The 13,518-nt window shown below is 52.7% G+C and overlaps 8 protein-coding genes across 8 annotated transcripts; 2 read left to right on the top strand and 6 right to left on the bottom strand.

Annotated features, from left to right (window-relative positions):
* Positions 1-746: 746 nt before the first annotated feature.
* On the top strand, positions 747-2,179 carry J4E86_010081 (uncharacterized protein; the record flags this gene model as incomplete). Its single annotated transcript, XM_051450581.1, has 4 exons — positions 747-1,080; positions 1,145-1,401; positions 1,478-1,826; positions 1,887-2,179. The coding sequence occupies 4 exons, from the start codon at positions 747-749 to the stop codon at positions 2,177-2,179; spliced, it is 1,233 nt and encodes a 410-aa protein (XP_051298502.1).
* A 234-nt stretch (positions 2,180-2,413) lies between these two features.
* Positions 2,414-3,677, bottom strand: J4E86_010080 (uncharacterized protein; the record flags this gene model as incomplete). The annotated part of the gene is made up of 2 exons (XM_051450580.1): positions 2,414-2,733; positions 2,795-3,677. 2 exons carry the CDS (start codon positions 3,675-3,677, stop codon positions 2,414-2,416), a joined length of 1,203 nt encoding a protein of 400 aa, XP_051298501.1.
* A 333-nt stretch (positions 3,678-4,010) lies between these two features.
* J4E86_010079 (uncharacterized protein) lies at positions 4,011-5,385 on the bottom strand (the record flags this gene model as incomplete). The annotated part of the gene is made up of 4 exons (XM_051450579.1): positions 4,011-4,307; positions 4,386-4,402; positions 4,594-4,741; positions 4,810-5,385. 4 exons carry the CDS (start codon positions 5,383-5,385, stop codon positions 4,011-4,013), a joined length of 1,038 nt encoding a protein of 345 aa, XP_051298500.1.
* A 396-nt stretch (positions 5,386-5,781) lies between these two features.
* Positions 5,782-6,909, bottom strand: J4E86_010078 (uncharacterized protein; the record flags this gene model as incomplete). The annotated part of the gene is made up of 3 exons (XM_051450578.1): positions 5,782-6,086; positions 6,139-6,508; positions 6,571-6,909. 3 exons carry the CDS (start codon positions 6,907-6,909, stop codon positions 5,782-5,784), a joined length of 1,014 nt encoding a protein of 337 aa, XP_051298499.1.
* Positions 6,910-7,337: 428 nt separating this feature from the next.
* On the bottom strand, positions 7,338-8,366 carry J4E86_010077 (uncharacterized protein; the record flags this gene model as incomplete). The annotated part of the gene is made up of 1 exon (XM_051450577.1): positions 7,338-8,366. One exon carries the CDS (start codon positions 8,364-8,366, stop codon positions 7,338-7,340), a length of 1,029 nt encoding a protein of 342 aa, XP_051298498.1.
* A 708-nt stretch (positions 8,367-9,074) lies between these two features.
* J4E86_010076 (uncharacterized protein) lies at positions 9,075-9,938 on the bottom strand (the record flags this gene model as incomplete). Its single annotated transcript, XM_051450576.1, has 1 exon — positions 9,075-9,938. One exon carries the CDS (start codon positions 9,936-9,938, stop codon positions 9,075-9,077), a length of 864 nt encoding a protein of 287 aa, XP_051298497.1.
* A 379-nt stretch (positions 9,939-10,317) lies between these two features.
* On the top strand, positions 10,318-12,274 carry J4E86_010075 (uncharacterized protein; the record flags this gene model as incomplete). Its single annotated transcript, XM_051450575.1, has 2 exons — positions 10,318-10,414; positions 10,464-12,274. The coding sequence occupies 2 exons, from the start codon at positions 10,318-10,320 to the stop codon at positions 12,272-12,274; spliced, it is 1,908 nt and encodes a 635-aa protein (XP_051298496.1).
* Positions 12,275-12,623: 349 nt separating this feature from the next.
* On the bottom strand, positions 12,624-13,135 carry J4E86_010074 (uncharacterized protein; the record flags this gene model as incomplete). The annotated part of the gene is made up of 2 exons (XM_051450574.1): positions 12,624-12,673; positions 12,778-13,135. The coding sequence occupies 2 exons, from the start codon at positions 13,133-13,135 to the stop codon at positions 12,624-12,626; spliced, it is 408 nt and encodes a 135-aa protein (XP_051298495.1).
* Positions 13,136-13,518: the final 383 nt, after the last annotated feature.

Genomic DNA, 13,518 nt, shown 5'->3' with positions numbered 1-13,518 from the left:
TATCAATGAACCACTTTCGCAACGGACTACAGTTTAGACGACGTGTCTCCATTGTTGATTCAGCACCATCCAGCTATGTAGGTGGCGTTGGCACGCACCTTCTATCGCATCTACAATAGACGCCCGCACATTAATGCCACAAAGAACTACTCGTCAATTTCAACGGAATTCTTTCGACTAGTATGGTGCAAAGACAGAGCTTCAGGCGATATCATTCCACGGACAAAGAGGAGACAACCACAGCTTATGGAACGAAGGCCAGGAAAGGCTTGCAACTATAACATCTCGGCTTCATGCTATTGACATCACCCAGACTGTTCTCTGACTCACGGCGACGGGCAGCATGACTGCACGCGTGGGAGAAGAGGTGGAAACACCTGTCGTGGGTTTCTAGGTCCCGAAGGTCGAGGGTCCAAGGCCAGTGTCATTGCTGAGCAGGTAACGCCTTCACTGTATCTCGGTGGCGGTGATATTTTGTACTGTTGAGTGAAACGGAAAGACAGTAGAGTCGCTTGCAACTAAACCTTTTTCGTAGTACGCTCAGAACGCAGTGTGGGTCGGGCCCCCAGCTCTACACCTTCGACTGCTCGTGCACCTTAGGCAAAGATTATATACAGGCTGCTCACCCTTCACCTCCCCACCTCCCGCCGGGACTACTTGTTCTTCTGCTCCTCCGCTCTCGCGTACCCGTCCGTCGCTCAGCCTCAACTAGTCAAACACTACCGCGCTCTTCCTTTTCCGCCGCGATGAAGGCACTCAATTTCCTGTCATGGACGGGATTAGTCGCTCTGGTCGCAAGTGAGCGTCTCAGCCCGCCACGTGGGCCTCTCTTGAATATCTCAGCTCTTCACGTTTCCAGGAGGAACGTGATTCCAATCGACTTTGCTGGCTGCAACCCTGCGGACCCCGGCTTCGTCATCCATGCCTCAGCAATCAGCGATGAAGAGTATGAAAAGGCGGTATGTCGAGGCCAGAAACTCTTCCTCGCAATGACCAGAGACGGCAATCAAGGCACACGTTACATCGATCCCCTCGACAGCAAATGGGACGACAACCTCGAGAAAGAGGGATTGACCTGGGGTAAGTTATGAGGGTACGAAGTGTATGTGAGACAAATACTGACTTAGTACCTCTACCTCTGCAGCCTGGTCTCTGTGGGTGGACGAGGACTCTTGGTGCGGCTTCCGCTTCTATGGGATGACGACTGCGTTCAAAGCCCTCAGCATCAGCGACATGTCGGTTGGCGAAGGAGGAGACAATCAGTGTTTCAGCGCCTACCACTACAACAGTCGGGCCGTTCTCTTTGATCCAAAAGATCCCTTCTACCTGGATGACCCCGAAGGTCGGATGTTGCCAATCGATAAACAATACTATCTTGATCCATCGGGCAAGAGGCAGCGGGTAAGTTGGGTTTGCGCATCAACCTGCTAAGCCGAATATCATAGCAAATTTTGGGGGTGACTGACACAGAGCCTAGTGCACAGCTTCCACGTACACGTTCGGTGTCAATCCCACGGCGGGCGCACTCTTCTTCGTCTCGCGCAGTAGTCCCTTCGAAACCGCAAAGATGCTCTGGAAATACGCCCCAAAAGCCTCTGAGCTACCCGAACTGCGCGCCAGCTCTGACTTCGCATGGGGCCTCTGGAATAAGATACGCGGAAAGGACAACCTCGGTGACATTCGCAAGATATTCAGCCTGTACATCGCAAACAAAGAAACCCAATCAATCATCGATAAAGCGATCGCTAAAAAGAGCATCAAAGAGCTGAAGAAGTGGCCAGGAACGGAGATTGATCCAAAGTCGGAGGAAGGACTAGCGATTATCGGTGAGTGTCTCCCGTCAACATCTCATTCTACCTTCAGTTACTAACAAGATCGCTCAACAGGTTCCGCGAACGGTCGAGCCGCAGGTTATTTCCTTGCGCAACACAAGAAACAGTTGGGCAAGGACAAGTACATCTCCAAGATCAACGTCTTCCTGACCGATAAGGAAAACCCGATGAGTAACATTCTCTTCTACGTCGACGATGTGCCTTCGCCGCCGCCGGAGATGGCGGAGCCTGAATATAAGGACAAGGACAAGGACACTGGATTGGTGGAGTCGAACCTTGTTGGTGGAGATGGGGATGGAACAAGTCTCATAAGACGACACATGGTCTTTGCAGGCCGCTCAGACTAGGTACGTAGAAACCGGCCTTCGATGCTGCGCCTCAAGTAGATGGTTTTGTGTACATGAAGGAAACACTTGGATGGTTAGACAACATCGGTTCGGTTCGAGAGCATGCGATCCTAGCATAAAGCGAATCCGGTTAAAAGCACTCAACGTACGCGTACAATTCAGGAACGATGATGTGGATAAGAAAACATTGTCGAGCTTTTGCCTTCTCCAATCTAACTATTCCTTCACTCTCTATTACGACTTTGCAAACACTTTATGACTCCGCACAATACTCTTCCCGTCTTCAGACCGCGCTACCACTCGGTCCTCGTCCTCATCGATAGCAACAGGCTCATTCAGCGCAACATCTCGCATCTGAATCTCCTGCGGAGGAGGCGGCGGCGGGTACGGCGCCGGCTTAACAACGAAGCACATATACGGCAACGCCGGTACCCCCATGAAAGGGCTTCCCGGTGCACCCTGGAAGACATGTATAGCCGACACGTATCTGTTGTGGCCAAACTGGGGTTTATGTTGTCCGAGCAGGTAGCCTGCCGCGATGCCGTTCGGCGATCCTAGAAGTCATACATCAGCACTGTGTAACATGCTGCAAGCAGGAGGCCGTGTGGAACATACCCAACAAAGCCCAGTATTCCGTAGCCATTCCAGCTTCGAATACATCTCCCGGCCAAGGTCGTACTTCCCGGCCTTCCAAAGCGCGCGCGATGATGGCGCGTGTCTCTTCGTTGGTGATCCGGTGGGAGAAGATGTAGTTGATGTTGGCGAGATTGCCGGCGCTCATCCTCTCCCATAGACCCCAGGCGATGTCTGAACTCGAAGCTAGAGCGGGCAGCTGGTCTTTTGGAGCTTGGGCGACGCCCCATAATTGTTTGGCCGCGGATTGGGCTGACCGGCGATTGATCATGTGGATGACACCATCTTGCGCGTTGATACCGATGGTGTGGAATGCGCCTGTGATCCTGTAGCTTCTACTGTTTACGACGTACTGCTGTTGGTTTCTGGCTGGTAGCTGACCGTTTGGCAACCGCTGAACGACGGCACTGTCTCTGTGGACGTAGGAGAAACATTTGTTCGGCCCGCCATCCGGAGCGCTCCTCGCGCTGATTCCAAGAGCCTTCAGCGCCGTTTCGAACATTGGCTTCATGGTGAAGTCGCATTCGTCTTTGATGTCCCTGTTTTCGCTGTTGTCTAGGTAGCCCCACAGCGCAAGCTCGTTGACGAGTGTTCCAGTCCATGGGCTGTTCAGTGGAGTACCGAACTGCTGCGCTTCCTGTGGATTGAGTGTGTCCATGAGCTGGAGCTTCTGGCCGCGGCAACCGGCAGTCACCCAGAGGAAGTCGTTTGCTGGCGCGATGGGTGCTCTTTTGAGTAGGCTATGGCCGTCTTCAATGACCAGGCTGGAGATATTGGGTGACGTCTCGTTGACGGAGGGTAGTAGAGCTTTACTCGCGACGAGGCTCTGAAACGCGGCGAGACATGAAAGTAGGTGGAATCTCATGTTGCAGATCAGTGTAAGGTGGTAGGCGCTGCGGCGAGATAGCACATGAGAGATGTAAGCGGGTCTATGGAGTAAAGGGCGTTAGTTCCGGTGATACTACGCGTACGTACCCGGAATGACGCGAGTGACACTCGGAGTGTTTGCAATATGAGTGAAGGATCATTGAAGGTAAGCAGCAAGAGTCAGAAGCATTAGAGTGGCGAGTCTGAAAGTGAAACACACAGATATCATTCAACCCGAAGAAGCATTTGGATAAGCTTATGGCATATACTAAGCATACATATCTGTGAGTCGGTCCAACGTGGCCCAAGTCGTATACGGGAAATCGCACCCTTACAACTTCGCCCAGAGCACGTGCTGTCTGACTATGTTCTTCTCATCAGAAACTCTCTTGACCACTTCTACCGCTTGCGCTGGTGGCGGTATAATAGGATCGGGTAGATCATCCGGTACCTTCGGTGGGGGGTAGGGCGCGGGTCCGACGAAGAAGAAAATATGGGGTGCCGATGTGTCTGCGTCTACTCGAAATACGCGGATCGTTTGGACCCAGCGGTTGCCACCTAGTTGGGGCTTGTGTTGAGCGAGGAAGAATCCGGCTGCCCTGCCGTTGGGGGATCCTTTCACGTAGTTCTGATCAGTTTCGTGTCAAAAAGGATATGCGCAACGCTCTACATGTGTAAGTATAGGGAAGAAACAAACAGAACGTACCCAAGATAGCCAGATAGCTGTCAGTGTTGTATGTGTAATCGACCCCCGGCCAGACTGGAACCTCGTTCAACCGGGATTCCTTCAGCGCTCTGTCGATAATATTTTCCGTTTCGGAATTGACGACTGTCAAAGATGCTATAATCCAGATTTTCAGGAGATTGCTACTCGCTCGTCTCCAAAAATGCCCAGGCTAGATCCGAACTCATACGCAGAGCCGGCAACTCATTTGGATCGACTGTATGCTGATCCTCTAAACCCCATAAGTCGCGGGCTTCGAATGCGGGAGAGCCACGTTGAAGAAAGAATATCGCGCCTGCATCTGGGTTGACGACCGCCGTAGTGAAACCGGCTGTGGCCTGTATCGCGATTGCTTAGGTTAGCAGGAGGTTGCTAGATCGTATCGGGACTCGAAATATGAACTCACCCTGTATAATCGACCATCGACGTCATAGTACTGTTCTTTCCTGGGGTACATGTTTCCGTTTTCATCCTTCTCCATAGCATCACTGTCGCAATGCTTTACCGAGAAGCAATAGTTTGGTCCGCCGTAGAGGTGGCTGCCTGTTGTGGTTCTGAGGTGCGGGAGGATAGTCTTGAGGAAGTCGATATTGCACTCTGTATCGGGATCGGTAACTCCATCTTTCCAACCCCACTTGGCGAGGTCGTCCCTCATCTCGCCGTCCCAGGGAGAATTGATGGGATTCACGAATCGTGCAGCTTCCGGAGCGTTTTGGGTGGTCCCGAGAAGTAGTTTTCCGCCCCTGCATTTTGCTGCATGCCAGAGCGCATCGTCGGCAGGTTGTAGACCGAAGCAAAAGTCGTCGTCGCTGTCGTCGCTGTCGTTGTCGTCGTTGTCGTCGCTGTCGTCTCTAGCGTTCAGGCTGCGGCGGTGCCAGCGGCACTCAGGAGACTCTCTCTTGACATTGGTGTCGTTGCGCAAAGCTTCAGTCGCGCCAAGGACAAAGAGACCCGTGATAGAGATGATGTGTGTGAGCTTCATCATATGAGATCGTAGTATTGCAGTCGGAGTGTTGCGGCCGGTTGACGTAAAAGGGAATGTGTGAATGTGGTGACTGTAGCCTACCCCAGGCAAGCGAGTGATTCTAGCTTGCCTAAGCAAGGGTGAGTGACCGGAACGCGGGAGGAACTCGGAGTAAGTGCGACCTGCCTGCGAAGTGAAGGCGAGACTAACGTCATAAAGTCAAAGCAGGCACGACCGCGCACTGGGATATCTGACATGTGAACGCACATTCGAAGGAGACATTGCGACCATGTTATCCCTCGCACTGGCTCGCTAATGAGTCTTATAAGAGCAGCATTGATGTGACTGTGCCTGGCTCTAGGAAATTTGACCAAGAGCATATCTAGTCTCTTGCGACACGCAACCTCCTCGCCATCAAAGCTTCGCCCAAATAACATGTTCTCTAACCAAATTCTTCCCATCCCTACTCCTCCTCACTACCTTACCCTCTCGAACCGCCGCGCTACCCTTCTCCGCCGGTTTCTCCGGCGCACCAGAAGTGTCATCTACATCCGGCATCGGTGTTATATTCTTGTCAACATGAAAAATGAGATTAGGCTCATCATCAAACTCATCGCCATCGTTTCTAAATATTGTGATCTTGTAGATGAAATTCGCGCCACCGAGCTGCCTTTTGTGTTGAAGAAGAAAGTAGCCAGCGCCGAGTCCATTGGGCGAACCTAGACAGGCGTCAGAGATAGCAGAAGTCGATGTACAGGAAGTATGACTTACCGATAAGTGCAAGAGCAGCTTCAGCCTCAGCTTCATTATCTGACCCAACAACAATCTCCGTCCCAGGCCATCTCTGCAGCCCAGTCACACCCACCGCTTCCAAAGCCTTTGGTATGATGGTGTCAGCCGTTTGCGTATTGACAATCTGGAGAGCCATGATCATTTTTATCATTGGTTCTCCTGGAACCCTGTTCCAGAGCGCCCAAGCTAAGTCAGAGCTCGAGCGGATCTTGGGCAAATCGGCTTTATCGACTTGTTCCGGTTTCAGATTCCAAAGATCTGCGGCTCCTTGCTCGGGTGACATTCGGTTGAGGAAGTAGAGAATACCGTCGTTGCGGTTTATGCCTACGGTGCTGTAGGCGCCGGTGACCTGTTGCGTTGTTAGATATTGGCCTAGTGGACATGACGTTGATAGGGCTGGAGGTCACTGACCCTGTACGTTTTACCATCTGCCTCGTAACGCTGACTAGACAGATAAGGCATCTTCCCATTCTTGTCTAGAATGACCGTAGGTCCATTACTATGCTGTAATCTGAAGCAATGGTTCGGTCCACCTTTTCCCGCCGATCGCGTATCAACACCGAGAGCATCGAAAGTGTTCTTCATCTTCAACGTCTCATCGAAGTCACACGAATCGTCGATCTCTGCATTCTCCTCTTCGTTGTCGAGCCAACCCCATTTTCTCAGTTCGGGCTTCAGATCACCCTCCCAAGGGCTTTGTGTGTAAGGCCATTGCAGCATCGCGTTGCTTTCTTCTTCATCGAGGGACATGGCTCGGACAAGGGCGGCGCCACGACAGTAAGCCTTGTGCCATATGGGGTCATTATCTGAGGGTGGCGGTGTGTCGACAGCAAGTAGAGGATCTGCGGCCGCAATCGAGGCTTTCGAGCTTGAGTTGATGGCAGTGAAATCTTCATGTAGCTCCTGTCTAGATACGAACCCATTTGTAACCGAAGCAACAAGAGAGACGAGACAACCGTATAATAGCAGCTTCATATCAAGAATGGGTAGGAATAACAGTGTGGGATAATAAGAGCAAGGGGCTTGGATGAAGACAAGGTCTAGACAGGGATAAACTCCTGATGTGAATCCGTAATGGCTACCATGACGCAATTCTAGAAGCGTAAATGTTTCATTCAGCCTCTAGGTACGAGTGAAATCAAGGGTCGAAGACCGCATTGTCACTGACATCCAAACGCTCAAGCCCCCCACTTCTTCTTCAACGCTGCTACCTGAGTTGCATTAACGCCCAATACACTCCCGTGCCTCAGATTCTGAGGCCAGGCGCTCCTATCACTCGCTGTCCATTGGCCACCTCTTACATTAGTACTCTCGTAAGGTCTGTATCCATCGGCTCCATAGAAGTCTAGCAACAGGTGCGCCTTGCCAGCTACTTGGTTGTCCCAGTAAGGCGCGGGGCCCTCTACGCCAGACGCGATGATTGCATTGGCACCTGCAGGCCTGGACCAGGTGCCAAATAGTCCGTTGGTCGAGATCTCCGTGTAGACTGTCTTCGCACTCTCGTCCTTCAAAAAGCGCGCGTACGCGTTATTACCGAGAGAAAGGAATTCTTGGTCGATAACGTTGATGGGGGATCGGTTGATGTAGTCCTGAGGCGTGCTAAAGGTCTTGAAGTCCTTGGTATATGCGTAGCGGATTCGAATCGATGAAGGCGCTCCTGTGTGTTGCGGATCGGAAGTGGGATAAAACTTGCTCGCCCAATGAACGAAGTATTGGCCTTTGGCTTCGTCGAAAATTGCACTGGGTGCCCAGACCATTCCGGCAGTTGCGTCTTCAACAGTAACGAGGCGTTCATTGGTCCATGTTACAAGGTCGACGGACTCCCAGACAAAGATGCCGCGAGATCCCGTGCGCTGGGATGCGTCCCACGTTGTCTTGCCGATGTTCAAGTCGGTGCCAATGATGTACCACTTTTTGCCAGCTTCAGCTGCTCCACCGGTTATAATGGCTGGGTCGCGGACTCCAAGAGTGCCTTTCGTCGGGTTGATGACAGCTTGGCCTCTGTTCAAAGCAGTCATGGAGTTGGCGTTGTTGCCGTTGGAAAGATAGAAGTACACAGAAGGCTTGTCGCCGAGGAAGAAGACACCGAGATAATTCGTCAGAGACGCATCGGCACGAGATGCAATGGCATGTCTTGAAAAGTCGAGGGTCTGTGACGGCAGAGCAAGAATGCTGGGAAGCAAGCTGCACAAAGTGAGGAGACGCATCGTGAAAGGAGTACAGTAAGCCCGGATATGACGAGCAGATGAGAAGGCGCAAGGCCACTTATAAAGGCTGTGAAATAAAGTTCCATTTGGCGTTGCCACATAGTTTGTCAAGGATACCACGTCACGAGCGTTGCGCAACGGCTGTCCCTCCTAAGATGGCTAGGTACCCAAGCTTCCGTGAACCCTAGGAGCGTCAGACCAGGAAGGTGACCATCTTTGCGGGGTAACGTAGTCACAAAGTCAGTAGCACCTCTTCTGGTAGGTGGGTCTGGGGATAGATTAAGTTGGATATGGGGTGTGGTATTAATCCGGCGCTACCGGTTTCCAAGGCGCTACATGAGCAGCCTCGGTAGTTCGGCCTATTGCAAATGCCACAACAAGATGGTTCCATCGACCAGAATAAGTAGGCAGTCGAATACGCATAGTCCTTTTTCGTGTTCTAGGGCACAGGAAATATTCGCGAGTGTCCGGTAGTCGACCTCAGGACTCGTCAAGTTTCGAAGCTGGTCCTGCATTGGTCACCCTCACTAGCCATGGCAGACTCACCGCATAGTCACCGACAATACCGTGTTTAACGATCTATACAATGCCAGCGCAAATACACACCACGTTGTGGCTGATTGTGCGAACTCGGAGGCATCCAAATTGTCATGGGTGGGTGTATGCCCTGCTTGCTCTTGTATACGCTTGGAATGACCTTCCAACTGTTCAGTCGTCATCGCTATCATAACCAGCTACGAGCATGGTCGATAATTTCGAGGGTTGTGCGGCTGCTTTGACCGGAGGCGCGGGTGTCGAAGCAGGCGCCTTTTTCTTAAGACCTAACGCAGCACTAAAGTCTTTCTTTTCCTTCGTCTTCCTGGTGAACGTGGTAGCAACGGGTACCTCGATAGGCGCGTCGAACATATCTTCGTCAATCGTCTCCTCGCCGATGTCAGGCATGCTCCGACTTGCGAATGCCTGGCGTGCAGCTTCTGCGTCTTCTTCCTCCTGCTTCTTGCGTCGCTCGTCGGCAGCATCGGGTTGTACCTCAGTTCCTTTGCCCTCGCGGTCCGCCTTCTCCAGCCTGGCGTTTCTCGATCTGATCTCGTCCAGAGCGTCCGCGATGGCCATTTCGGTTTTGGCGTCGATGACCTTTGTCTCGAGTTCTTTCATCGCGTCGCGCTCTGCCTCCTCCCTTTCTATGCGGTCCAGGCGCTCCTCTTCGGTCTCCTCGTTGAGCTTGGCCTCTCTCCACGGCTCAAAATTTCTCTTCGCGCCACGCTCGCATTCGTAGTCCATGTTCTTGGGGTCGGTCTTGAAGGTGATCTCGCCGGAGCATCGCGTGCATCGAATGTAGAAGCGGAAGATGGCGATGTTGTAATACTTTTGGTCGGTCGTCTCCTTGCGCGCATTGAACTTGCGGCCTTTGTAGATGAACTCGCCGCAGTGGGTACATTTCATGGAGAAAGGTGCCATGAGACGAACCGTCATCAGCTTAGGACCAGCATTCTTGGGGCCGCGCTGGCGCGTGATCTTCGAAGGATCGAAATCCGGTGGGTAGTACTTGGTGAGCACTTTTCGTTCGGACATGGCGGCGGTTTGTGTGAGGTCTGGCGAGGTTTGACGGTGATCGGGTGCTTCGAGTTGATGTGTTGAAAGAGAATATAAGCTTTATGCTGCGCAAATGAAGGTGTCGCGCGTGATATGGATGAGGTCGTGTGGCGTGTTGGATGTCAAGTGAGTGGTAGAAATCACGTCCAGGTAACGACAACCCTAGCGCGGAACTTTTGGCTGACTAAGGCGGCCCGCTGCTGCAGGCACCCCGCAAACATGTGCTCTCGCGTCGGGCAGGCGCGACCCTGGCTCTAAACATCGCGCCGCCGCCGACTGCCACCTCGACTGGGGATATCTTTTGGGACACATTCACTAAGCCGCCTGAACAGACTATACCCAATGCGATAGCGAAACTATGGAGAAATATCTACGCGAGTGGCGCCAGGAAGCCCTCAATCGTTGCCAGTACGACACAGCCATCTTTGTTGCAGACAAGCTGCTGGCACTGACGGGTATGCTCTAACACTCGGCAGGTCAACGTGTACTGACAAGATCGCACAGATGACGACCAGGATGCATTCTGGCTAGCCCAGGTACACTTCACCACCGGCAACTACAACAGAACCCAGTCACTCCTCGCACGCGGAAACCTCGTCGAGCGCACGCCCCAATGTCGATACCTCGCTGCGCACTGCTCTCTGAAGCTGGGGAAATTGGAAGACGCACTGCAGATACTGGGCGATAAGAACCCAACCCATTTGATCTCGGCGCCAGGGAACACGCGCACCAAGCTGCGACATGTCGACGTCAACACCCGGGCCGGCGCAAGACAGACCAAGAACGGCTCGCGCAACGAGCGCCTACCCACGAGCGAAGAGCGTGATCGAGAAGATGTTAACAACATCAAGTCAGAAGCAGGCATGTGCTATCTCCGGGGCGTATGCTATGCAAAGCAGAACTCCTTCGACCGGGCCAAGGAATGCTATAAGACGGCGGTTCAGATCGACGTGCAATGCTTCGAGGCCTTCGATGCGCTCATGTCCAACTCGTTGATGGCGCCAGAGGAGGAGTGGAAGTTCCTCGAATCGCTCAACTTCGACACCATCAACGTCGCCAACAACCCATCCTTGTCACAAGAGGCCGCGTCCTTCACCAAGACCCTCTACACAACACGCCTATCCAAGTACACCAGACCAGAAGAGTTTGCGAACGCGACCGAGACACTCACGACCCACTACAACCTTGGCGAGAACCCCGACATAGTCCTCTCCAAAGCGGATCTCATGTTCACCCTATGCCGCTTCCGCGATACCCTTGCCCTCACGTCGGCCGTCCTAGCGAACGACAAGTACAACTTCAATATCATGCCCATACATATAGCGTCGTTGCACGAGCTCGGCGAAAAGAATACTCTCTTCCTGCTTGCGCACGAACTGGCGGACACAAACCCCTCAGAGCCCTGCGCATGGTTCGCTGTCGGTACCTACTATCTCGCCATCGGTCGCATAGCTGAGGCACGCCGCTACTTCTCCAAATCCTCTATGATGGACCCACACTTTGGTCCTGCCTGGATAGGCTTCGCGCATACGTTTGCCGCAGAGGGGGAACACGATCAAGCCATCTCCGCCTACTCCACCGCGGCACGTCTCTTCCAAGGCTCGCATCTCCCACAACTATTCCTCGGCATGCAAAACCTCCAATTGAACAACCTGAGCCTGTCACGAGAGTATTTGAAGACGTCATACGATCTGTGCGAGAACGATCCTTGCCTTCTTAACGAGATGGGCGTTGTCTACTTCCACGAAGGACAACTGCTGGACGCTATACAATTCTTCCGCCGTGCGCTAGCCTTCTCGGAGCAAAACGAAGCAGATCCAGATGCCTGGATACCCACGCGGATAAACCTCGCCCATGCGCTTCGCAAGTGTGAGCAGTACAGCGAAGCACTCGAGACATTCGACGAAGTGCTTCGCCATGGCATGAAGGACCCGAGCGTCTTCACCGCAAAAGCCTTAGTTCTCCTAAACCTCAACCGGAGTTGGGACGCTGTCATCACCTTGCATGAAGCCCTCGCCGTCTCGCCCCAGGACCCCATGGCCACCGACCTCCTCAATCGCGCGCTAGAAATCAACGAGTCAGACAGCGGACTCCTCGAGTCTGGAACAGCGGGAGGACCAGACATGACAGGAGACGCAGATGAAGACGAAGAGATTGAGGAGCTCGAACGAAGAATGAACGGCAAGCTACGCGAAATCGAACAGAATCGGGTTGCTGGCAGGCGAGGTCGCAGGAGGCGGCATGCGCAAGGCGCGGCAGAGGAGGATCTTAGTGCCTTTGGGGAGAGCATGGTCGTCGATTCAGACGACGGCTAGTATTTGCAAGCGATACTTTTGGATACGCGAATAACAGCCCTGGATTTGAATATCCTTCACAGACAGAGAACGTACTATGCGGCTTAAGTCACGTAGTCGGACAGGCGTCAGATGGGCTTTGGATCATGGCATAGCATGGAGTGAATGGGTTTTGTAAACGTCTTTTTGCATAGCAGATACCATATCATAGGCGTTTTGTTCCTCTTCAAATAACCACTATCTCTTCGACTTTATGTGCTCTCAGACCGGAAGTACCAATTCAGTTCTGTACAGTCAATAAGCCAGGTTATGTAAAGTCGGCGCTTCCCCTCTCGTACCTTTAGTATATCCCCACTTCCGCATCACTGTCTCAATACCCTTTCTCGTAGTCTTCCTCGCATGTTCCCTGCTCTTTCCACCCTTCAACAAGGCATCATAGTCAGTATGCCTATGCCGTGCATGCGCAATGACAGCAAACAAGATCTTTCGTGATAACGGTATTGAGCTCGTTCGGCCGACTCTACCAGAGTGTTTCTTGAAGCTGTGCTTAAGTACGGCTTGCTTCTCTGACGCTGGTATCTTTGGAAATCGCGTGTCTATCTCAGCAGCTGCGTTGGCAATGTCAGTCGCATCGCGCTTCGTTGTAGCTGCGCGACGAGTTGTCAACGTTTCTTTCGACTGCTTGTTGACCTTGTGCAAAACGTGTAAGGGGATGCGGATGCCAGTCGTTCTTTTTTGGTCGTCGATGACAATGTATAATGGACGTCCGGCTTCGTGGGTAAGCTTGCGACAATGCAGTGTTTTGTAGCGGTCGCCTTTCGGAAGAAAGCCGTAGGATTTGGGTACCGGTGACTTCTGTGTGACTGTGATCTCTTGACGCATGGTTATGGTGGAAGCTGTATCGCCTTCAGAGGGAGTCTAGCGAGTTTCTGTCTTGTGTCCATTTGGTAGAGTGGCTCTTAGATCGTGATACAGTGTCGACAATGTTCATCGCGTTCTTTGTACATGCCCAGATGCCCGCGCGAAAGGAGTGTAGACAATGCGATCGCGAAACGTTAGCGTTGTGAGCACGCGTCTCGACGCGTCCATCGATAGCTCACGTCACTGGCAGTAATTCGCGCTAGGCCCAAACAGACGCGCACATGTGACGGCATCTCCCTCGATCGCTCCATCGCTCCATCTCCAGATTCCAGGCCCTGCACCTTCTCCTCCCTCAATGCAGTCGCAGCGTCCGACATCCTGCGAAATGTACAACTCCTCACACG

This window comes from Alternaria arbusti (genome assembly GCF_024043155.1).
Source record: "Alternaria arbusti strain BMP 1465 chromosome Unknown scaffold_19, whole genome shotgun sequence".
Lineage (NCBI taxonomy): Eukaryota > Fungi > Ascomycota > Dothideomycetes > Pleosporales > Pleosporaceae > Alternaria > Alternaria arbusti.
The sequence above is the reverse complement of the archived record's forward strand: the minus strand, read 5'-3'. Positions and strand labels throughout refer to the sequence as shown.